The following is a 26,415-nucleotide window of genomic DNA, read 5'->3' as shown; positions in this document are numbered from 1 at the left end:
GAATTCCTGGAGGAAACCCGCGAGGAATTCCTTGTGGAATCTTTAGAGGAATTCCAGGAGGAACCTCTGGAGAAATTTCTGGCGGAAAACTAGGAGAAATTGCTGGAGGAATCCCAGGAGAAATTCCGGAAAGAATTCATCGAGAAATTTCTAGAGAATTCACGGGAGGAACTGGAGGAATCCCGGAAGGAATTACACGAGAAATCCCGGAAAATTCCTGGAAGAACTTCTTGAGAAATTGCTAAAGGAATCTTGGGTGGGTTTCTTGGAGGTATTTCTGGGGGAATCCCGGGTGGAATTATGGAGGATTTTATGGAGGAATCCCGGAGGAATTTCTGAAGGAATTTCAAAAGAAATTTCAGGAAGATTTCCTAGAGGAATACCAGGAGGATTTCCTGGAGGAATCCCGGGAGGAATTCCTGGATAAATTCCGAGAGAAATTCCTGGAGGAATCTAGGGAGGAATTCCTGGATGAAACCCTGGATGAATCCCGCCAGGAGTTCCTGGAAAAATCCCGGGTGGGTTCCATGAATGAGTCTCGGTAGGAATTTATGGAGGAATCCCAGAAAGAATCCAGGAGGGATCCGGATTGGAATTGCAAGATGAATCCCAGGAGGAATTCCAGGATAAATCTCGAACGGAATATCTGAAGGAATTCCCATAGAATTCTCAGAGGAATCCCCGGATGAATTCGCCATTTCCCGAAGGAATTCTAAGAGGAACCTTGGGAGGAATTCCTGATTGAATACCTGGTGCAATTTCTGGAGCAATCCCGGGAGGAATTCCAGAAGGAACCCCGGAATGAATGGAGGATCCCCGAAGAAATTCTTAAAGGAATCCCGTAAGGAATTCCTAGAGGAAACTTGGGAGGAATTTCTGGAGGAATCCTAGTAGAGATCTCAGAAGGAAACACGGAAGAAATTTCTGCAGGAGTCCAGGAAGAGATCCCATGATTATTCCAGGGAGGAATTCCTGCAGGAGTCGCGCTTTTGATTCAAAAAATTACAAACATTTGCATGAAAAAAACTTTTTTCGAAAAAATTGTTGTAAAACAATTGGTTGATGTAATTTAGCTTTTCAAATCATCTGTTTGACAAAACATTTAAGTTGGATGTTCCTTGAGTGCTAGCGGATTTTACTGCACGGTATCCATTGGGCATGCAGTATCTTCGTGCCTGCCAGACGTCATATTCCATTTAACCAACTGTAGAAGTGCTTGACGACTTGAGCTAAGAAGCAGACTTATCCAAGAAGAATGTTACACCAAGAAGATGAACATAAGCGATTGGTACTTGATTCCCAAAAAAAGTTAAATAAGAAAACCAAACTTATTTGCTTAATTGTCTAAACATTATCAGTCGACTGAGGGCCCCCAGCTGTACGTTGGAAACAAACTTGCAATCTCATCATATCCCTTGCATGGCCAAAATTTCCCATTTTGAGAGCCGGTTCTATTCGCTCTTACTGCAGTCTACCTGGCAAAAGTGGGAACCCCAAAGAGTTTAACGAGTCTTTCATCAATTCTTCTTTGTCTAATGAATAATGAGTTGCAATAAACGAACGGTATTGCAGTCAGTGGTAAAGAGATGATCATTAATCATAAGTGATAATGAAGCAAAAAATTCAGCTTGAAGAAAAGAAAACATATAAATCCGGCAAACCCTAAGCACGCAATGAATGATTTCATCTATCAGCGGCTTAAACGAAAATCCCATTGCCTTTTGGCACAGCATGACCACGAAGCAAGATTCTACCCGGGTGATTGAAGCTGGAATTAGGCTCACATCTCAATTCATCAATTTTGTGTTTCAGGAATCCCCGGACAAACGACTGCGGGATCTCCTTACTGATTTGGTAGCGGTCAAATTTCATGGATACTCACCATCTACCTATTACTGGCACTACAAGTGATTTAGATGATGCCGTTGATACCACCAACGTCATTCATCATTTGCCCTCTGCGGTCTTTGAAGACCACAAGGGGAACCCCTATGGTGGAACTCTGATCTGGCCAAGCTCTGGAAACAACGTGGAAAGAGTTGGAACAAACGTTGTTGTCTACAAAACAGCTCTCCGGTCAGCTAAACGATGCGGCTGGAAAAACCTTTGTACAAATGTTTCCAGCTTGAGTGAAGTCAGCCGATTGCACAAAATTCTTGCAAAATCAAAAGATTTCCGAGTGAATGAACTTTGCCAAATAGCGATTTCAATTGCTCTGATGAGGAAGTTCTGGAATGCTTTTTTAGCACACATTTCCATCTTTGGATTGGATTTCATCTTTGGATGAGCCTGATGTCTTTTCTTGTAGTTATCATTCCATGGCTTTAGCTCGGAGTAGTGTAATCAGTGCTGGAAATGTCATTTCGACACATCTAAATTCAACCACATCAAGCTCATTTCAGAAGCTCAACCTGAGAATATGGTATATGAAAAACTTGTGTGGCTAGAGCAGCTCTACAAGAAAGTCATGGAAAAACCTTGTCTTTTTCGAATATTTAAGACAAATGTCACGGACTACCTTCGAAAAATGCCAATGAATGGTGAATATCAATTGGCATTTTTCGAAGGTAATCCGTAACATTTACCTTAAATATACAAAAAAAAAAGAGTGGGTTTTCCGTGACTTTCTTGTAGAACTGGTCTAGCCGCACAAGTTTTTTAAGTATCATAATCTAGGTTGAGCTTCTAAAATGAGCTGGATGTGGTTGAATTAAGATATGTCGAAATAACATTTTCAGCACTGATTGTAACTATAGCATCGATTGAGTGGGCACCAAATAGTTTTGCTCCTTTCAAATATCCTGGAGCAGATGGTTTATATCCTACTCTGCTTCAGAAGGGATTTGAATATCTCAAACATATTTTGGAAAAAACTACTTGTTTGCAGTTTTGCTACAGGGTAGGTATACATATTCCCATCCCTATCCTATAAAGTTTATTCTGAAAGAGGGTCGTGCGTCGAATGAAGAAGCAAAATGTTTCAGACCTATCAGTTTGACCTTTTTTCTTTTGAGATGCTTAGAACGCATGAACGATCATCACATCCGTGGTGTTCACCTGGCCTACGTGTCTCTTCATGTGAACCAACATGCTTACCAATCTGGAAAGTCCACTGTGACTCTTTTACACAAGGTCGTTTACGTTATTGAGGAAGCATTCACTCAAAAGCAATCTTGTTTGGGTGTAATACTCGAAGTAATATACTTCTGTTTAGAAATCCAGGCTACTATGAATGCACTTGCTTCGGCCAAATGTAGGTTGAAGTTAGTTATCGCTTGTCGAACTCAAATCGAGGAGCTGAATTCAGAAAAAGCTGTTCTCCTTGTATGGGTAACTGACCATTCTTCCATCGCTGGTAATGCAATGGCTGGGTCGGATTTACAAATGTGGGGCCCGGGGCTACAGTGTTGAGGGGCCCTTAATATAGAGGATACATTTTTGCCCATATAACGTGGAAAAATTTAAAAATATGAATCATTCTTATAAATATGTTAAGGCGCTGTCCATAAACTACGTAGACTAAATTTTGGCAATCTCAGAACCCCCTCCCTCCCCCTCGTAGACTTTCTTCCATACATTTTTTTTTTTTTTTTGATTTTTGTAAGGACCGAAGACTTTGGCCAGACCCCCCCCCCCCCCTCAGAGTCTACGTAGTTTATGAACAGCCCCTAATGTATTTGAGGAAGAATTTGAATGTAGAACAATAAGCTAGGAATATGTTGATATCTGGCATAACAAATTTGAAATTCTTGCGTGAAAACAATGATAAGAGATATGTATACAATGTAATGTAATGCTTTTCAAGAGTGTATTCGCGGCAATACATCCCAGATATGGTTAAAATTCTTGCCAGAATTTATAGAGAAACTGCAGAAAGAATTTCAAGCAAAACTTTTCTAGAAAATTTTAGAAAAAAATTAGCGCGATTGGTGATGTCGTTTTTTGCAAAATTCAAAGAGAATTTCTAGTGGGTTCTCAAAAAAACTAAAAAGTTTTTAAAAGTTCCTAAATTCCATTGTTTTCGGGTGAGTAAGAGATCTACATGATGCTGGCATTGAAAGTTCCACGGGTGAGGTGAGATTTCCCATCATTGGAAAAGAATTAGTAAAATTAATGGGAAAGCAAAGATTTCCGTAGGGCCAACCTGCCACACAAAATAAAAATTTCCACATTCATATCTAACATAACCTTTCAGAAATGCATGTTCATGTCGGCTTTAGGACAGAAGGTCGAATGGACAAAAGGTCGAAGGGACAAAAGGTCGAATAGACAAAAGGTCGAATGGACAAAAGGTCGAATGGGACAAAAGGTCGAATGGGACAAAAGGTCGAATGGTTCATGTTCTTGCTCATTGAGAGAAACATTATGGTGCTTTTATAGTAATCATATGTATTTCAGCCACTGACATTTCTATAGGAAATTTGTCCTTCTTTTGTTTATAGGCTATTCTTTCAAGTTGTGTTGGTGTAGTATTTAATGGCAATTTAGTTTGATGTTTTGTTCAGTAATTTTTCCTTCTTAAATTTATAGGCTGTTCTTTTAAGTTTTGTTACTGAATAATTTATCGACTATTTAGGTACTTATAATTTAAACAGAAATTTTGCCATCTTTAATTCAATAGCTGTTCTTTCTATCTCTACAGCAGAAAAAATTACTACTTGTGATTAGTGATCATCCGGGATGATTCATCCCCTTCAGGGATGATTCAGAGCTTCAGAGAGTTTTCGGCGGATTTCACAAACGTTACGGAAGCGTTACATAGCGTTTTCAGGGGTTTCGGAAGGTCTGAGGTGCGTTACATGGGGTTTCTGGGGGTTTAAGGGGGATTTTGGAGGCATTCCAAAGAGCTTCAGAGCATTTTTCGGCGGATTTCAGAAACGTTACGAAGGCGTTACATGCCGTTTTCTGGGGTATCGGAGGGTCTGAGGTGCATTACATGGGGTTTCTGGGGTTTTAAGGGGGATTTTGGAGGCATTCCAAAGAGCTTCAAAGCATTTTCGGCGGATTTCACTTTCATGAATAACATTACTTTATATCCTTCTATAGTCTAGTTTACGAAACGACAACAGTGTTGATATTGATATTAACACTCACGGGCTTGGGCGCAACCTCCAGTCAAATTTTCATTCATGAAATAAGTGATCAGCTGATCCGAAACGTCTCGTAAAATGGCTCATTGGCTTCTACTTTCTATCATTCTAGGCATCTATTTCGAATTGCAATGCGGTAGTAAATAGCTGCATATAAGCTAATTGTCGTTTTACTGACCACTTTATCATGTCTTCCAAATTGTCTACTGTCAATTATACCTTTTGTTCAATTCGACCTTTTGTCCATTCGACCTTTTGTCCATTCGACCTTTTGTCCATTCGACCTTATGTCCATTCGACCTTCTGTCCCATCCGACCTTTTGTCCATTCGACCTTTTGTCCATTCGACCTTTTGTCCATTCGACCTTTTGTCCATTCGACCTTTTGTCCATTCGACCTTTTGTCCATTCGACCTTTTGTCCTTCGACCTTTTGTCCTTCGACCTTATTTCTTTCGACCTTTTGTCATAGATTCGTTTATGTCAAACATGGATTGCATTTGCTTCAAATCTGACATTTGATTTGTTTCAAACAGTTTTATTTTTAGTGGACTGATCAAATTGACAATTTGTTTGAATTTTCCACAAATATTTTTTTTTATTTTTGAACCATAGGGAATCGCGCCACTTGGGCGGTGGCTTCTATATTCGTCTGTTTTCCACTATAACTCAGTCAAGTTTGAACCAATTGACATAACTTTTGGAATGTGGTGATATAGGTATGGTATCTACCCGTGTACAACATTTCAAGTCAATTGGTTCAAAATTGACTGAGTTATAGTGAAAAACAGACGAATATAGAAGACACCGCACAAGTGGCGCGATACCCTAGATATTTCTGCGTGCGCTTCACATTTTTTTTTCGTGAAGTAAAATTTTGTGGGTGCCCCTGAAATGTGGGAGCCCGGTGCCCTGGCCCCCTCTAAATCCGGCACTGGGAGCACCATATGACTTCATTGAATCTGATCCAGATTTTCCGGTATTAAAGTGTGGGGTAAAGCTTCAGATTGATATCGGGCTGCCACTTAACACAAACAATATTAGAATAGTTTGGAGCCAAGTCGTCAAACAAAATTGTATTGCACTGAGACATCTCTCGGGGTGGTGAAGTATCTAACTAACCTGTCTAGGCAAAAAGAACTTTGGTAATGATAAGCAGTATTTTACATCAGATCCAATTTTTCACGTGACTCCCAATTTTGTCATCGTTTTGAAGAAGTTTAGTTGATTTTGAAGTGCAAAATCAGCTTGAGTACATCAGCACAGCATGTTCAAATACATTATCCAATTGGCGAATTAAAATTAATTTTTACTTGAATTTGTCAGTTCGTCACTTAAGCTTGACAGTTCTCGTAAGGTAATAATTTTCGAACTGTCAAGTTTAAGTGTAAATTTATTTTAATTCTCCAATTGGAACAGACTCTAAACATCATAAAACACTGTACCTTTTACCCCACCACCCCACCAGAATTAAAATTGAACAATAGATGATGAAGATATCAACAAATCACTTTTCCATGTTTTACGAAGGTGACCCCAAACTTTTGGCTGTTACATCATATTGAGGGGTGACCCCAAACTTTTGGTCGATGACATGAAGAGTAAAATTACCTAATAACTTTTTTTCTAGAATTTTTTAGCTAAGTTCTGTAAGAAGCAGTTGAAAGCCAATAGAAAATGGGTTATATTACCACTCTCATCTTAAAATTTGGTCGACCCAATTTCCAGCGACACTGCCGTAAGTTTCTATTCATTTTTTAGAAAATTTGGAAACATTAGGTTAAGTTTACATACAAAATTTTTGGAAAAAGTTTTTTAATCAAAATTCAAAGTTTCTTTGACTTATAATCTTTTGAATGAGACCTAGGGTTTTGAAATCGGACGTAAATTGGCGGAGATATAGGCCTAAACATTGACATGTTTTTGAAGGGGGGGGAGGTGAACACAAACTTTTGATCGGGAGTGTACATTAGTGTGAGTCATCGGAACCGTTTTCTCAGATCAAAACTTTTTTGGTTCCGTTCCGGGTTCTGAGTATCTGTGCAATATTTGAGCACGATCGGTTGCGTCTACACTTTGCGCATTGCAAATGAAATTTGTATGGGATTCTGTATGGGAAAACATACTTTTTTGCATTTTTGTCATAAGTTGAAAAAGTTTGTCTGAAACTTTTTAACCAATACTGTAAAATGAAAGCCTAGGATGTTCAGAAAAACTTTGTTGAAGACCGCAAAGCGATCCGATGCTTGTGAAAACAGTTATAACCAACGCACCGCATGCATGTGTTTATGTTTTAACATGTAAAGGAATAACAATAGCAACAAAATCATGCAGTTTCGCCAAGCAATGTCAACGCTATAACTTTTTTCATAAGCATCAGATCACTTCGCGGTCTTCGACAAAGTTTTTCAGGACACCCTAGGCTATGTTTTCACTTTATTGGTTTCATGGTTTTAGAAAAAATCAAGCTTGTTATAAGAGAAATGCAGAAAAGTGTGTTTTCCCATGTAAAACGCCATACAAACTTCAAACGCGATGCGCAAAACGTAGACATAACCGATCGTGCCCAAATTTTGCACACTTATTTGGGTCCTGAGATGAGATCAAAAAAGTTTTGATCTCATGGGATACCATTCAATTTATCATTTTTCCATATAAACTATGACCCACTCTAGTGTACATACATATACTATACCTGAGTATCTGTGCAAAATTTGAGCACGATCGGTTGCGTCTATACTTTGCGCATTGCAATTGAAATTTGTGTGGGATTTTGTATGAGAAAACATACTTTTTTGCATTTTTGTCATATGTTGAAAATGTTTGTCTGAAACTTTTTAACCGATACTATAAAATGATAGTCTAGGATGTTCTGAAAAACTTTGTTGAAGACCGCAAAGCGATCCGATGCTTGTGAAAATAGTTATAATCAACGAACCGCATGCATGTGTTTATGTTTTAACATGTAAAGGAATAACAATAGCAACAAAATCATGCTGTTTCGCCAAGTAACGCCAACGCTATAACTTTTTTCATAAGCATCAGATCACTTCGCGGTCTTCGACAAAGTTTTTCAGAAAACCCTAGGCTATGTTTTCACTTTATGGGTTACACGGTTTTAGAAAAATTTGAGCTGGTTATGAGAGAAATGCAAAAAAGTGTGTTTTCCCATGTAAAACCCCATACAAACTTCAAACGCGATGCGCATAACGTAGACATAACCGATCGTGCCCAAATTTTGCACACTTATTTGGATCTTGAAAAGGGATCAAAAAAGCTTTGATCTGATGGGATACCATTGAATTTTTCATTTTTCCATATAAACGATGACCCACTCTACTATACATACATACATACATACATACGATATAATTTAATCAACTTCGAGAATCATATCTAATCAACATTCTAAATCCACCGGATCTAACTTACGAACAATGCATAAGTTTAATTGCTTCTTACAAGATCAAACACGTGATTGATATAGTACGCCAAAACACACGAGGTGCATCGCTCACAAACTATTTACCGCTACAAGGGGAGAAAAACGATTGACTCGAGCGCATTCGCATAAAAACCGGACTGAAACTTCTCATATCTTCACATGATTCATGAGAACGGAGTAAAAGCTGTTAGTAGCACGCCATATCTGAGTGTATTAAGAGATGATTATTATCAATATTAAATCTTGTCAATTGATTTGGGTACTGTTTTCTTTTTATCATAGTGGTTCATATACAAATTTGTTTGTATTTATTTGTGTGCCCAGGATCGGCGTGCTAAGCACTACAAGTCAATTTCACGAATCATACAAGAATTTTAAATATACATATATCCAATTCGAGCAACAATCTGTAAATGTTGGCAAAGGCATCCTTTGTTTCATTTGAATAACGCACAATTATTGCAAATTTCACAGGGTGGTTGCACAATGTTTTATTTTTTTTACATGAACATGTGTTCAGAAGAAAATCATCGATTAGATGATAAAAGGCAATACATACAGGGTGTTTGGTTCCGGGCTTTGGATATTTTCAGGGCTGATAGGTCTTGATGAGAGATGAAAAAGTTCCCATGGAACATAGGGTCGGAAATCACTGCTAAGTGAGTTAATCACATTTTAAGTTTTTAATTTTTGGTTATCTTTGAAGTCCTATATCTACTAAACTATCAATCGTACAAACTTTCTCAGCGCACGAATTGAAAGCTAATTACTTCTACTTTCTTAGTCTCTTGGACGTCAACTTTGTAAAAATAGTTTAAACGGCCTTAAATTGAAAAATAATGCAAAATTGGTCGAACAAATCGACTCTTTTTTGGACATTTTTGATGATTTAAATATGAAAATAAAGCTTTTGTTAAAAAAGTTCTTCTACAAAACATGCACGAACTTGTTCCCTAAAAATGTTTCTTTGACACCAAAACTCTATCTTTTATAGTTAAGCCAAAAAATGTTTTTGAAAATAACGTTCCAAATTGCATTAACTTCATGCCAAAACAATGGTCATCACCCTATCCGTCGTGCGTTCGTGTGCTGTTGCTCCACAGCATGAGGACGACTACTGCTGCTGGCTTGGCTGCTGGTGATGTCATCGCATACAGAAAACGAGCTCGCTCTTTGTCGCGTCACATCTCCGCCTGTGGAATCATTCGAGGCGGAGTTTGGATTTGCGCATACTAAGTGCGGCGTGCAGTTAACTTGTTTTTCGACGGAGCGAAAGGAAAGCGCCGACGAAAGTGTATTTACAAGAGCAACCATTTAAATTCTTCGCACTCGTAGCTCTGCTGCGGTGCTGATCAGATGGGGGGGAGGGTCTGTGCGTGCGGCAATTTAGAGCATGCACTTATTTGATGCATTTATTTTTTTTTTGTATGATGTGCAAGGATAATGATTCTTCTTATTTCTTGCATAACATTCCCACTGGGACAGAGCCTGTTTCTCAGCTCAGTTGTAAAACATACAGCAATAAATTCCTTTGGAACCAATCATGGGGGATCCTTGGGAAATGATACCTTTGGGGAATCTAATCAACAAGCTGGATATTTTAGGAGAAGTTAAGGATTCATAAGGAACATTGGGGACTTTTAGGAGATATTGGGGAGGATAAAGGGAATTTAGGAATCATAGGGGTCCTTGGGAAATGATACCTTTGGGAAATCTAATCGACAAGTTGGACATTTTAAAAGAAGTTGGGGATTTTGAAGGAACATTGGGGATTTTTAGAAGACATTGCGGATTTTAAGGAGATATTGGGGACTTTAAAGGAACATTGGGGATTTTTAGAAGACATTGAGGATTTTTAGAAGATATTGGGGATTTTAAAGAAATATTGGGGATTTTTAGAAGACATTGGGGATTTTTAGGAGATATTGGGGATTTTTAAGGAACATTGGGGATTTATAGGAGATATTGGGGAGGGTAAAGGGAATTTAGGAATCATAGGGGTCCTTGGGAAATGATACCTTTGGGAAATCTAATCGACAAGTTGGTCATTTTAAAAGAAGTTGGGGATTCTTAAGGAATATTGGGGATTTTTAGGAGATATTGGGGACTTTAAAGGAACATTGGGGATTTTTAGAAGACATTGAGGATTTTTAGAAGCTATTGGGGATTTTAAAGGAACATTGGGGATTTTTAGAAGACATTGAGGATTTTAAGGAGATATTGGGGACTTTAAAGGAACATTGGGGATTTATAGGAGATATTGGGGATTTTAAAGAAACATTGGGGATTTTTAGAAGACATTAAGGATTTTTAGGAGATATTGGGGACTTTAAAGGAACATTGGAGATTTTTAGAAGACATTGAGGATTTTTAGAAGATATTGGGGATTTTAAAGGAACATTGGGGATTTTTAGAAGACATTGGGGATTTTTAGGAGATATTGGGGATTTTTAAGGAACATTGGGGATTTATAGGAGATATTGGGGATTTTAAAGAAACATTGGGGATTTTTAGAAGACATTGGGGATTTTAAGGAGATATTGGGGACTTTAAAGGAACATTGGGGATTTTTAGAAGACATTGAGGATTTTTAGAAGATATTGGGGATTTTAAAGGAACATTGGGGATTTTTAGAAGACATTGGGGATTTTTAGGAGATATTGGGGATTTTTAAGGAACATTGGGGATTTTTAGGAGATATTGGGGATTTTAAAGAAACATTGGGGATTTTTAGAAGACATTGGGGATTTTTAGGAGATATTGGGGACTTTAAAGGAACATTGGGGATTTTTAGAAGATATTGGGGATTTTAAAGGAACATTGGGGATTTTTAGAAGACATTGGGGATTTTAAGGAGATATTGGGGACTTTAAAGGAACATTGGGGATTTTTAGAAGACATTGAGGATTTTTAGAATATATTGGGGATTTTAAAGGAACATTGGGGATTTTTAGAAGACATTGGGGATTTTTAGGAGATATTGGGGATTTTTAAGGAACATTGGGGATTTATAGGAGATATTGGGGAGGGTAAAGGGAATTTAGGAATCATAGGGGTCCTTGGAAATGATACCTTTGGGAAATCTAATCGACAAGTTGGACATTTTAAAAGAAGTTGGGGATTCTTAAGGAATATTGGGGATTTTTAGGAGATATTGGGGATTTTGAAGGAACATTGGGGATTTTTAGAAGACATTGGGGATTTTAAGGAGATATTGGGGACTTTAAAGGAACATTGGGGATTTTTAGAAGACATTGAGGATTTTTAGAAGATATTGGGGATTTTAAAGAAATATTGGGGATTTTTAGAAGACATTGGGGATTTTTAGGAGATATTGGGGATTTTTAAGGAACATTGGGAATTTATAGGAGATATTGGGGAGGGTAAAGGGAATTTAGGAATCATAGGGGTCCTTGGGAAATGATACCTTTGGGAAATCTAATCGACAAGTTGGTCATTTTAAAAGAAGTTGGGGATTCTTAAGGAATATTGGGGATTTTTAGGAGATATTGGAGACTTTAAAGGAACATTGGGGATTTTTAGAAGACATTGAGGATTTTTAGAAGCTATTGGGGATTTTAAAGGAACATTGGGGATTTTTAGAAGACATTGAGGATTTTAAGGAGATATTGGGGACTTTAAAGGAACATTGGGGATTTATAGGAGATATTGGGGATTTTAAAAAAACATTGGGGATTTTTAGAAGACATTGGGGATTTTTAGGAGATATTGGGGACTTTAAAGGAACATTGGGGATTTTTAGAAGACATTGAGGATTTTTAGAAGATATTGGGGATTTTAAAGGAACATTGGGGATTTTTAGAAGACATTGGGGATTTTTAGGAGATATTGGGGATTTTTAAGGAACATTGGGGATTTATAGGAGATATTGGGGATTTTCACGAGATACTGGATAGGGTAAAGGGAACTTAGGAATCATGGCGGTCCTCGGGAAATGATACCTTATGGGTATCTTATCAACAATTTTGACATTTTAGGAGAAGTTGGGTATTCTTAAGAGACGTTGGGGATTTTAAGGCGATATTGGGGAGGGTAAAGGAAACTTAGGAATCATGGGGGTCCTTGGAAAATGATACCTTTGGGGAATCTATTCGACAAGTCGGACATTTTAGGAGAAGTTGGGGATTCTTAAGGAACATTGGGGATTTTTAGGAGATATTGGGGATTTTTAAGGAACATTGGGGATTTTAAAGGAACATTGGGGATTTTTGGGAGATATTGGGAAGGGGAAAAGGGAACTTAGGAATCATGCGGGTCCTCTTAGGAAAAGTTGGGGATTCTTAAGGGACATTGGGGATTTTAGGCGATATTGGGGAGGGTAATGGGGACCTTAGGAATCATGGGGGTAGTTGGGAAATGTTTCCTTTGGGGAATCTAATCAACAAGTTGCACATTTTAGGAGAAGTTGAGGATTCATTAGGAACATTGGGGATTTTTAGGAGATATTGGGGATTTTAAGGAACATTGGGGATTTTTAGGCGATGTTGGGGAGGTTAAAGGGAACTTAGGAATCATGGCGGTTCTTGAGAAATGATACTTTTGGGAATCTAATCAACAAGTTGGACATTTTAGGAGAAGTTGGAGATTCATTAGGAACATTGGGGATATTTAGGAGATATTGAGTAGGGTAAAGGGAACTTAGGAATCATGAGGATCCTTGGGAAATGATACCTTTGGGGTATCTAATCAACAAGTTTGACATTTTTGGAGAAGTTGGGTATTCTTAAGAGACATTGGGGATTTTTAGGCGATATTGGGGAGGGTAAAAGAAACTTAGGAATCATGGGGGTCCTTGGAAAATGATACCTTTGGGGAATCTATTCGACAAGTCGGACATTTTAGGAGAAGTTGGGGATTCTTAAGGAACATTGGGGATTTTTAGGAGATATTGGGGATTTTTAAGGAACATTGGGGATTTTTGGGAGATATTGGGAAGGGGAAAAGGGAACTTAGGAATCATGCGGGTCCTCTTAGGAAAAGTTGGGGATTCTTAAGGGACATTGGGGGTTTTTAGGCGACATTGGGGAGGGTAAAGGGAACTTAGGAATCATGGGGGTAGTTGGGAAATGTTACCTTTGGGGAATCTTATCAACAAGTTGCACATTTTAGGAGAAGTTGAGGATTCATTAGGAACATTGGGGATTTTTTGGAGATATTGGGGATTTTTAAGGAACATTGGGGATTTTTAGGCGATATTGGGGAGGGTAAAGGGAACTTAGGAATCATGGCGGTCCTTGGGAAATAATACCTTTGGGAAATCTAATCAACAAGCTGGATATTTTAGGAGAAATTAAGGATTCATAAGGAACATTGGGGACTTTTAGGAGATCTTGGGGATTTTTAAGGAACATTGGGGATTTTTAGGCTATATTGGGAGGTTAAAGGGAACTTAGGAATCATGGCGGTTCTTAAGAAATGATACCTTTGGGGAATCTAATCAACAAGTTGGACATTTTAGGAGAAGTTTGGGACTCTTAAGGGACATTGGGGATTTTTAGGAGATATTGGGGATTTTTAAGGTACATTGAGGATTTTTAGGAGATATTGGGGAAGGTAAAGGGAACTTAGGAATCATGGGGGTCCTTGGGAAATGTTACCTTTGGGGAATCTAATGAAAAAGTTGGACATTTTAGGAGAAGTTGGGGATTCTTAAGGGACATTGGGGGTTTTTGAGAGATATTGGGGATTTTTAAGGAACATTGGGGATTTTTAGGAGATATTGGGAAGGGGAAAGGGAACTTAGGAATCATGGAGGTCCTCTTAGGAGAAGTTGGGTATTCGCAAAAAACATTGGGGATTTTTAGGAGATATTGGGGAGGGTAAAGGGAACTTAGGAATCATTTCGGTCCTCGGGAAATGATACCTTTGGGGAATCTAATCAACAAGTTGGACATTTTAGGAGAAGTTGGGGATTCTTAAGGGACATTCGGGAGACTTAGGAGATATTAGGGATATTAGGGATTTTTAAGGAACATTGGGGATATTTAGAAGATATTGGAGAGGTTGAAGGGAACTTAGGAATCATGGCGGTCCTTGAGAAATGATACCTTTGGGGAATCTAATCAACAAGTTGGATATTTTTGGAGAAGTTGGGGATTCTTAAGGAACATTGGGGATTTTTTTTTTGGAGAGATTGGGGAGGGTAAAGGGAACTTAGAAATCATGGAGGTCCTTGGGAAATGATACCTTTGGGGAATCTAATCGACAAGTCGGACATTTCAGGAGAAGTTGGGGTTTCTTAAGTAACATTTGGGATTTTTAGGAGATATTGGGAAGGGGAAAAGGGAACTTAGGATTCATGGCGGTCCTTGAGAAATGATACCTTTGGGGAATCTAATCAACAAGTTGAACATTTTAGGAGAAGTTGGGGATTCTTAAGGAAAATTGGGGATATTTGAGAGATATTGGGGAGGGTAAAGGGAACTTAGAAATCATGGAGGTCCTTGGGAAATGATACCTTTGGGGAATCTTAACAACAAGTTGGCCATTTTAGGAGATATTGGGGGTTTTTAAGGAACCTTTTGGATTTTTAGGAGATATTGGGTAGGGTAAAGGGAACTAAGGAAACATGGCGGTACTCGGGACATGATACCTTTGCAGAATCTAATCAACAAGTTGAACATTTTAGGAGAAGTTGGGGATTCTTAAGGAAAATTGGGGATTTTTGAGAGATATTGGGGATTTTTAGGAGATATTGGGGCGGGTAAAGGGAATTGAGGGGCTGTCCATAAACCACGTGGTCATTTTTTTGGGACTTTTCAAAACACCTCCCCCCCCCCCCGCGTGGTCATTAGTCCATACAATAATTTTTATTTGTCCATACTAAATGGTCATTGGCCGAACCCCCCCCCCCCCCCCCTATGACCACGTGGTTTATGGACAGCCCCTTAGGAATCATGGGGGTCCTTGGGAAAATCCCCAATCTCTTCTAAAAATCCCCAATGTTCCTTTAAAACCCCCAATATCTCCTAAAAATCCCTGGTATTCCTTAGGAATCCCCAACTTCTTATAAAATGTCCAACTTGTCGATAAGATTTCCCAAAGGTATTATTTCCCAAGGACTCCTTCTTCTTCTTCTTGGCGTAACGTCCTCATTGGGACAAAGCCTGCTTCTCAGCTTAGTGTTCTATGAGCACTTCCACAGTTATTAACTGAGAGCTTCCTCTGCCAATGACCATTTTGCATGCGTATATCGTGTGGCAGGCACGAAGATACTCTATGCCCAAGGAAGTCAAGGAAATTTCCTTTACGAAAAGATCCTGGACCGACCGGGAATCGAACCCGTCACCCTCAGCATGGTCATGCTGAATACCCGTGCGTTTACCGCCTCGGCTATATGGGCCCAAGGCCCAAGGACTCCTATAACTCCTAAATTCTCTTTACCCTCCCCAATATCTCCTAAAAATCCCCAATGTTCCTTAAAAATCCCCAACTTCCCCTAAAATATCCAACTTGTTGATTAGATTTCCCAAAGGTATTATTTTCCAAGGACGGCTATGATTCCCAAGTTCCCTATACCCTCCCCAATATCTCCTTAAAATCCCCAATGTTCCTAATGAATCCCTAACTTCTTCAAAAATATTCAGCTTGTTAATTAGATTTCCCAAAGGTTAGATTTCACAAGGACGGCCATGATTCCTAAGCTCCCTTTACCCTCCCCAATAACGCCTAAAAATCCCCAATGTCCCTTAAGAATCCCCAACTTCTCCTAATATGTTCAACTTGTTGATTAGATTCCCCAAAGTTATCATTTCCCAAGGATCCTCATGATTCCTAAGTTTCCTTTACCCTCCCCAATATCGCCCTAAAATCCCCAATGTCCCTTCAGAATCCTCAACTTCTCCTAAGAGGACCCCCATGATTCCTAGGTTCCCTTTTCCCCTTCCCAATATCTCCTAAAAATCCCCAATGTTTCTTAAGAATCCCCAGTATTCCTTAAATATCCCCAATATCTCCTAAAAATCTCAAATGTTCCTTAAAAATCCCCAATATCTCCTAAAAATCCCCAATGTCTTCTAAAAATCCCCAATGTTCCTTTAAAATCCCCAATATCTTCTAAAAATCCTCAATGTCTTCTATAAATCCCCAATGTTCCTTTAAAGTCCCCAATATCTCCTTAAAATCCCCAATGTCTTCTAAAAATCCCCAATGTTCCTTTAAAATCCCCAATATCTCCTAAAAATCCCCAATATTCCTTAAGAATCCCCAACTTCTTTTAAAATGTCCAACTTGTCGATTAGATTTCCCAAAGGCATCATTTCCCAAGGACCCCTATGATTCCTAAATTCCCTTTACCCTCCCCAATATCTCCTATAAATCCACAATGTTCCTTAAAAATCCCCAATATCTCCTAAAAATCCCCAATGTCTTCTAAAAATCCCCAATGTTCCTTTAAAATCCCCAATATCTTCTAAAAATCCCCAATGTCTTCTAAAAATCCCCAATGTCTTCTAAAAATCCCCAATGTTCCTTTAAAGTCCCCAATATCTCCTTAAAATCCCCAATGTCTTCTAAAAATCTCCAATGTTCCTTTAAAATTTCCAATATCTCCTAAAAATCCCCAATATTCCTTAAGAATCCCCAACTTCTTTTAAAATGACCAACTTGTCGATTAGATTTCCCAAAGGTATCATTTCCCAAGGACCCCTATGATTCCTAAATTCCCTTTACCCTCCCCAATATCTCCTATAAATCCCCAATGTTCCTTAAAAATCCCCAATATCTCCTAAAAATCCCCAATGTCTTCTAAAAATCCCCAATGTTCCTTTAAAATCCCCAATATCTTCTAAAAATCCTCAATGTCTTCTAAAAATCCCCAATGTTCCTTTAAAGTCCCCAATATCTCCTTAAAATCCCCAATGTCTTCTAAAAATCCCCAATGTTCCTTTAAAATCCCCAATATCTCCTAAAAATCCCCAATATTCCTTAAGAATCCCCAACTTCTTTTAAAATGACCAACTTGTCGATTAGATTTCCCAAAGGTATCATTTCCCAAGGACCCCTATGATTCCTAAATTCCCTTTACCCTCCCCAATATCTCCTATAAATCCCCAATGTTCCTTAAAAATCCCCAATATCTCCTAAAAATCCCCAATGTCTTCTAAAAATCCCCAATGTTCCTTTAAAATCCCCAATATCTTCTAAAAATCCTCAATGTCTTCTAAAAATCCCCAATGTTCCTTTAAAGTCCCCAATATCTCCTTAAAATCCCCAATGTCTTCTAAAAATCCCCAATGTTCCTTTAAAAGTCCCAATATCTCCTAAAAATCCCCAATATTCCTTAAGAATCCCCAACTTCTTTTAAAATGTCCAACTTGTCGATTAGATTTCCCAAAGGTATCATTTCCCACGGACCCCTATGATTCCTAAATTCCCTTTACCCTCCCCAATATCTCCTATAAATCCCCAATGTTCCTTAAAAATCCCCAATATCTCCTAAAAATCCCCAATGTCTTCTTAAAATCCCCAATGTTTCTTTTAAATCCCCAATATCTTCTAAAAATCATAAATGTCTTCTAAAAATCCCCAATGTTCCTTTAAAGTCCCCAATATCTCCTCAAAATCCCCAATGTCTTCTAAAAATCCCCAATGTTCCTTTAAAATCCCCAATATCTTCTAAAAATCCTCAATGTCTTCTAAAAATCCCCAATGTTCCTTTAAAATCCCCAATATCTCCTAAAAATCCCCAATATTCCTTAAGAATCCCCAACTTCTTTTAAAATGTCCAACTTGTCGATTAGATTTCCCAAAGGTATCATTTCCCATGGACCCCTATGATTCCTAAATTCCCTTTACCCTCCCCAATATCTCCTATAAATCCTCAATGTTCCTTAAAAATCCCCAATATCTCCTAAAAATCCCCAATGTCTTCTAAAAATCCCCAATGTTCCTTTAAAATCCCCAATATCTTCTAAAAATCCCCAATGTCTTCTAAAAATCCCCAATGTTCCTTTAAAGTCCCCAATATCTCCTTAAAATCCCCAATGTCTTCTAAAAATCTCCAATGTTCCTTTAAAATCCCCAATATCTCCTAAAAATCCCCAATATTCCTTAAGAATCCCCAACTTCTTTTAAAATGACCAACTTGTCGATTAGATTTCCCAAAGGTATCATTTCCCAAGGACCCCTATGATTCCTAAATTCCCTTTACCCTCCCCAATATCTCCTATAAATCCCCAATGTTCCTTAAAAATCCCCAATATCTCCTAAAAATCCCCAATGTCTTCTAAAAATCCCCAATGTTCCTTTAAAATCCCCAATATCTTCTAAAAATCCTCAATGTCTTCTAAAAATCCCCAATGTTCCTTTAAAGTCCCCAATATCTCCTTAAAATCCCCAATGTCTTCTAAAAATCTCCAATGTTCCTTTAAAATCCCCAATATCTCCTAAAAATCCCCAATATTCCTTTAGAATCCCCAACTTCTTTTAAAATGACCAACTTGTCGATTAGATTTCCCAAAGGTATCATTTCCCAAGGACCCCTATGATTCCTAAATTCCCTTTACCCTCCCCAATATCTCCTATAAATCCTCAATGTTCCTTAAAAATCCCCAATATCTCCTAAAAATCCCCAATGTCTTCTAAAAATCCCCAATGTCTTCTAAAAATCCCCAATATTACTTTAAAATCCCCAATATCTTCTAAAAATCCTCAATGTCTTCTAAAAATCCCCAATGTTCCTTTAAAGTCCCCAATATCTCCTTAAAATCCCCAATGTCTTCTAAAAATCTCCAATGTTCCTTTAAAATCCCCAATATCTTCTAAAAATCCCCAATGTTCCTTTAAAGTCCCCAATATCTCCTAAAAATCCCCAATGTCTTCTAAAAATCCCCAATGTTTCTTTAAAATCCCCAATATCTCCTATAAATCCCCAATGTCTTCTAAAAATCCCCAATGTTCCTTTAAAATCCCCAATATCTTCTAAAAATCCTCAATGTCTTCTAAAAATCCCCAATGTTCCTTTAAAGTCCCCAATATCTCCTTAAAATCCCCAATGTCTTCTAAAAATCTCCAATGTTCCTTTAAAATCCCCAATATCTCCTAAAAATCCCCAATATTCCTTAAGAATCCCCAACTTCTTTTAAAATGACCAACTTGTCGATTAGATTTCCCAAAGGTATCATTTCCCAAGGACCCCTATGATTCCTAAATTCCCTTTACCCTCCCCAATATCTCCTATAAATCCTCAATGTTCCTTAAAAATCCCCAATATCTCCTAAAAATCCCCAATGTCTTCTAAAAATCCCCAATGTTCCTTTAAAATCCCCAATATCTTCTAAAAATCCTCAATGTCTTCTAAAAATCCCCAATGTTCCTTTAAAGTCCCCAATATCTCCTAAAAATCCCCAATGTCTTCTAAAAATCCCCAATGTTTCTTTAAAATCCCCAATATCTCCTATATATCCCCAATGTTCCTTTAAAGTCCCCAATATCTCCTTAAAATCCTCAATGTCTTCTAAAAATCCCCAATGTCCCTTTAAAATCCCCAATAGCTTCTAAAAATCCTCAATGTCTTCTAAAAATTCCCAATGTTCCTTTAAAGTCCCCAATATCTCCTAAAAATCCCCAATATTCCTTAAGAATCCCCAACTTCTTTTAAAATGACCAACTTGTCGATTAGATTTCCCAAAGGTATCATTTCCCAAGGACCCCTATGATTCCTAAATTCCCTTTACCCTCCCCAATATCTCCTATAAATCCCCAATGTTCCTTAAAAATCCCCAATATCTCCTAAAAATCCCCAATGTCTTCTAAAAATCCCCAATATTTCTTTAAAATCCCCAATATCTTCTAAAAATCCTCAATGTCTTCTAAAAATCCCCAATGTTCCTTTAAAGTCCCCAATATCTCCTTAAAATCCGCAATGTCTTCTAAAAATCCCCAATGTTCCTTCAAAATCCCCAACTTCTTTTAAAATGTCCAACTTGTCGATTAGATTTCCCAAAGGTATCATTTCCCAAGGACCCCTATGATTCCTAAATTCCCTTTATCCTCCCCAATATCTCCTAAAAGTCCCCAATGTTCCTTATGAATCCTTAACTTCTCCTAAAATATCCAGCTTGTTGATTAGATTCCCCAAAGGTATCATTTCCCAAGGATCCCCCATGATTGGTTCCAAAGGAATTTATTGCTGTATGTTTTACAACTGAGCTGAGAAACAGGCTCTGTCCCAGTGGGAATGTTATGCAAGAAATAAGAAGAATCATTATCCTTGCACATCATACAAAAAAAATTAAATGCATCAAATAAGTGCATGCTCTAAATTGCCGCACGCACAGACCCTCCCCCCCATCTGATCAGCACCGCAGCAGAGCTACGAGTGCGAAGAATTTAAATGGTTGCTCTTGTAAGGGAAGATTCAAAAATTACGTCCATCGTTTTTCGGGATTTCTAGACCCCCCCTCCCCCCTCTGTCACGCAATTTCCCTATACTCAATACACGTACTGTCACACTTTTCTAGACCCCCCCCCCTCCCCCAAATGTTGGACGTAATTTTTGAACGTTCCCTAAATACACTTTCGTCGGCGCTTTCCTTTCGCTCCGTCGAAAAACAAGTTAACTGCACGCCGCACTTAGTATGCGCAAATCCAAACTCCGCCTCGAATGATTCCACAGGCGGAGATGTGACGCGACAAAGAGCGAGCTCGTTTTCTGTATGCGATGACATCACCAGCAGCCAAGCCAGCAGCAGTAGTCGTCCTCATGCTGTGGAGCAACAGCACACGAACGCACGACGGATAGGGTGATGACCATTGTTTTGGCATGAAGTTAATGCAATTTGGAACGTTATTTTCAAAAACATTTTTTGGCTTAACTATAAAAGATAGAGTTTTGGTGTCAAAGAAACATTTTTAGGGAACAAGTTCGTGCATGTTTTGTAGAAGAACTTTTTTAACAAAAGCTTTATTTTCATATTTAAATCATCAAAAATGTCCAAAAAAGAGTCGATTTGTTCGACCAATTTTGCATTATTTTTCAATTTAAGGCCGTTTAAACTATTTTTACAAAGTTGACGTCCAAGAGACTAAGAAAGTAGAAGTAATTAGCTTTCAATTCGTGCGCTGAGAAAGTTTGTACGATTGATAGTTTAGTAGATATAGGACTTCAAAGATAACCAAAAATTAAAAACTTAAAATGTGATTAACTCACTTAGCAGTGATTTCCGACCCTATGTTCCATGGGAACTTTTTCATCTCTCATCAAGACCTATCAGCCCTGAAAATATCCAAAGCCCGGAACCAAACACCCTGTATATTATAGCGGTGGAACATCAACAAGATAAGATAGTCTAGCAATACCGCCGACACTGAGGATTCAAACGGAAGCACACTATTGATTATACGAGAGAAAGTTGGCACTTCGGAAGTCAAAACTTCGGCGAAGTTCGGCGTCGGCATTCTAATTTGGGGTTCGCCGACGCATAAGAATTGCCTGTGTCGGCGACCTTCAATTAGATTGCCGACGTTTTTACTTCGGCGAACTTTTCACATATCGACTTCGGTCAATATGTACAATATAGTATCGAGACCGACAGGATGTTTCACCACGACATTGATTCCGTTACCATATGACTGCCGAGATATAACACAATGATCTCATTTTAAATGTCTCTATCTTAATTTGCACCTCCCCAGCTGAGGCATTGTTACGTCATAAAACTGCATCAACCGGTTAGCAGAGTGTAAACGTAAGCATGGACAAAACTCCAATTTCTCTGCTAAAGCTTCGATTACCTTCCTAGCTAAATTCTTCGCAATGCCAAGGTATGCAACAATTGTACCCAGCGCTGCATTTAAGCTGCTAGCAGATACCGTCACGAGTGATCTTCAATTTCTTCATCAAGGTCACTTAACAGCGCCATAAAAGGCACGCCTCAACAAGCGGAAGAATGTACTTCTCGGATATTTCTATGAGTATACATCCATTGTTCTACAAGCTTGGCTGGAAGTCAATGACTAACACTACAAGCGTTGGACTTGAAAAATGGGTGGGTGGACTCTGAGGCGTTCGAGTAATCTGAATATTGTCCGCTGCGATCAAACACCTCTGCTGCAGCTACAACAACAACAACAGCAATAGCCTCGGTAATCGTTCAGGTATGTTCCAAGATACGCCGACGCATCTTCTCCCGCATTACACTCTGTCTTTGCGTGAGCTCAGCATTTGAGTAGGAAAAAGGTCTGACTGGTCCGGTCGCCAGCCGTCCGTCCGTCGCTGGAATCCATCAATGCCCAATGTGTGTGACTCTTCCATCTCTGCACTGTTTTGTTTGTATTTCCTTCCAGTAGGTATACCTGGCAGGTACGGAGCGAGGGATGTGGATCATACAAGGAAACACGCTTTGCCCATAACAGGCAGATCAACTTTGTCAAGTATGAACGCACCGTCGTCGTCGTCGTCGCAGAGATTTCGTCATCGCTGGCTGGTGGCTGGTACGTGTTCAACGCCATCACCCTGGTCACCGATTTTTGCAACTTGTGTTCAAAAGAGCGGATTTTATTGGCACTAAGGAAACCCCAAACGTGATTATTGCACTATTGTCCGAATACGATACGCTTAAGTACTTAATGAGCTTTTAATTTTTGAATAATTTCCTGCAGCAAGAAATACTAACCCTTCGCAATTGCAGCTCACTATGAAACCCGAAAGTAACACCATTAGTGATAACGCCCACGGTGGGGACATCGTAACATGCCCCATTCTAATCTTTTTCACTAGAACTACCGTAAAAACACAATGTCACTTATAAAATTTTCCCAGAATTCTGGGAATCCCAGCACTAATGATCACTTGGTGCTCACGGCTTCCAACCGGTCACCTATCACTATTTATTATTGTTATTAGCTCGCCACTTGCTATTCAGATCACAAATTAGCCTGGGCTGAACGGACAGCCAGGGTACTTATTACTAACGCGCAATCCTACCGCTTAAAATTGAGTTAATCCACCGGTCGCGGCTGACGAATACGAACTGATCGCTGCCCGACCCGATCGGGTTGTTTTATTACACCTTGATGCTGGATTGCGATGCGAGGCTCTACTATAGCTTCGGCTCAATGCATCATGTTGTTCGTATTTCTTCCACTGTAGTATTGGTACGCGCAATGCAGCGATAAGCTTAATCCAGATCCGGTCGTCCACAGACCTTTTTTTTATTGATTTGATAAAATTGTTAGTGTCCATTCTTTTACCTCTGGATATATCAATCCAGTTGAGCGTGTCATAAATATTATCTATTCCCCTCCCAGTATCGCCAACATTCAACGGCCAAGGGCGCGTGGCAACCACTTTTTTAGACATCTGCCACGTTTGAGCATCCCTATGTGCGCAAAGCTCATTGGACAAACACACGCGAAAGACCGGCTTTCCCAGCGCGTTCGATTCATCGAAACGCCGAAAACAAACAGCATTCTCAAACAACAACACCAGAGTTCTTCGAAGAAGAACCGGCGTTAAAGCAAATGTTAATGCGTTGTTCTTGTGTGAGCACATGTTTTGTTTTACTTTTCATATAACTGATTGGAAGGTAATATCGCAATAAACATTATTGCTGTATAATAGATGAATAACCCGCTATTAAGCTCGACTTTTTTTTAATTAAGCTGTTATTCAGCTATCATTGTCAATTGAGATGCAATCTAGTAAATTTTAGCAGACTTTATCTAAAATAAAAACAATTCTGTTTATGATAACATTTCATGACCAATCTGAAAAGTACTCAAAAGACAACCTTACTTACTTATCTGACATCCTTATGTTCCTTGTATCTACAGGAATTTTAAGTGTAACAACAATGTCTCAAGACAATTGTGTGAGAAACCGTGATTCGTCATTAGCCAATCAAACACATTTCAAGGGAAAGGGATTTGATTTTATTCATTTTTTCATGGTTTCATGAATTTTATTCATTTTTTCATGCTTTCATCGAAGCATCATCTATTTTTATTGCAGTCTTTGCCAACTGTACATAAGCTTTGACGATGAATGGCTTAAAACCTTATTGTGAAACACACTCAACACTGTATTCAGCTAGACACTGAACACAGTCTGAACATTACACTAGCATTCCTACAGGTTCATGCTGTTTGGCAGTGCTCCTATTTTTATTCCACTCAAAACAAAGGAGTGAAGCTTCGCTTGGTTTGTTTTCCAAAATTGTGTGTTTTTTTTATTACAAGTTAAAAAGTAAGTAGAATTAATTGGTACACTAAAACCTCCATTTAGGTAATGAGTCGGGACTGCCTAAATAGAATTTTTACCTAAATGGATTCATTACCTAAATGGATTCTGTTTATTACCTAAATGGATTACAAGGTTGCAAAGAAGTTCAACAAGGGAGAGTTACTAGGAGATTTAAAGGAGATCATGCGGAGTTTCAGATGGCTTTCAATGAGTTTCAGGAGGGGGTGGGTTTCAGGAGGGGAGGGGCTTCAGGGGCGCTTTCGGGGGTTTTGGAGGGTCTTAGATCAGAATTGTCATTCAAATAACTAGCTGGGCACGAAACACGAAAAACCCTGCAAAATTCCGCCAGACTGAAAAATTATTGAATGTCGGGTCAAAGACGGGTCAATTTTTATCGTGTGTTGGGCCATTGTTGGACCAACATCGAACAACTGTTGAGTCTATATTGGGTTTGGTGGCCAAAATAAAAACAGGGGAATGATAGGTTGATGTCGGGTTTGACGTCATCAATGCTGGAGCTGATATCAATGGAATGATGGAAGGATGGTTGATTATCTCAATTTCAGCTGGAAATGACGCTGGATACTGGCACTTTTCAACACTGCATGAAGGGGGGGGGGTGTTTAGGGGGCAACATTGCACCCCCCCTCCCCCCATACCCACCCCCTAACACTACTCACTACTTCTTTCCCATAAACCAGTCTTATACCTAATCTTAAGTACTCCAACTGATTTGAACATAATCAAATTCCATTTAGGTAACGTTACCTAAATGGAGGGACCTAAATAGATTTTACCTAAATGGATCCTACCTAAATGGAGGTTTGAGTGTACCATAATAGTGTTGTAGAATAAATATGAGATCAAAGCAAAATTAAATTCTGTGCCAAAATCGAGAAAGCTTGAGATAAGTACAGCATCCCTAGCAGCAGTACCAACGTTGAATGGCTATTTGATATTGGGGATTTTGTTTTACGGTTATTCCGAAAAATCCCACCTCAAGACCGGACAAACGAAGAACAGGTCAGGAAAGAAGAACATGGAAAACAAATGTGTGTAGAAAGTTTGTGGTACATAATAATACTGCTAGGAGCACAAAAAACTATTGACGTAGTATTACTTTCTATCTGAGTTTGAAAGGCTTGATACGGTTTTTATGATTCTTCATTCTTTCTGTTTTTACTTGGTTTAACATCAAATTAATGATACATAAAACCACACACTAGTTCGTCTATGGATTTTTCCAACTCCACGCACGAGTCGCGTAGATGCAACCATTATCAATTGAAATGAAATTTCGCTCATGCATGTTTCTATCAGAACATTTTTTATGTTATTTGTTTTGCAATATTCTTCACCTAGCTGTTGAAAAAGGCGTATGAAAGAATTTAATTTTCTTCTTTTTTTTTTAATTTGTAACTTGAAAACGGTTTGTTGGATTTAAATAATGTCTTCGAAGGTGTTTAAGGATAAGGAGTTTCAAAAGAGATTACAAACAGGGGAGAGACGAAATTTCGCTCATGCATGCTTCTATCAGAACATTTTTTATGTTATTTGTTTTGCAATATTCTTCACCTAGCTGTTGAAAAAAGCGTATGAAAGAATTTAATTTTCTTCTTTTTTTTAATTTGTAACTTGAAAAATGTTTGTTGGATTTAAATAATGTCTTCGAAGGTGT

General features: G+C 38.6%; 1 protein-coding gene across 13 annotated transcripts in view; it reads right to left on the bottom strand.

Moving 5' to 3' along the window:
* The window catches only part of LOC109419933 (thioester-containing protein 1 allele R1), an 88,360-nt gene extending 64,818 nt beyond the window's left edge, over positions 1-23,542 (bottom strand). For all 13 annotated transcript variants that reach the window (XM_029853055.2, XM_029853058.2, XM_029853057.2 and 10 more), the window contains exon 1: positions 23,170-23,542. In XM_029853055.2, the coding sequence (XP_029708915.2) occupies positions 23,170-23,255 (86 nt within the window). In that variant the 5' untranslated portion in view covers positions 23,256-23,542. The remainder of the gene's footprint in view (positions 1-23,169) is intronic.
* Positions 23,543-26,415: the final 2,873 nt, after the last annotated feature.

This window comes from Aedes albopictus, chromosome 2, assembly GCF_035046485.1.
Source record: "Aedes albopictus strain Foshan chromosome 2, AalbF5, whole genome shotgun sequence".
NCBI classification, from domain to species: domain Eukaryota; kingdom Metazoa; phylum Arthropoda; class Insecta; order Diptera; family Culicidae; genus Aedes; species Aedes albopictus.
Note: the sequence above shows the minus strand (reverse complement) of the source record. Positions and strands in the feature narration are given on the sequence as shown.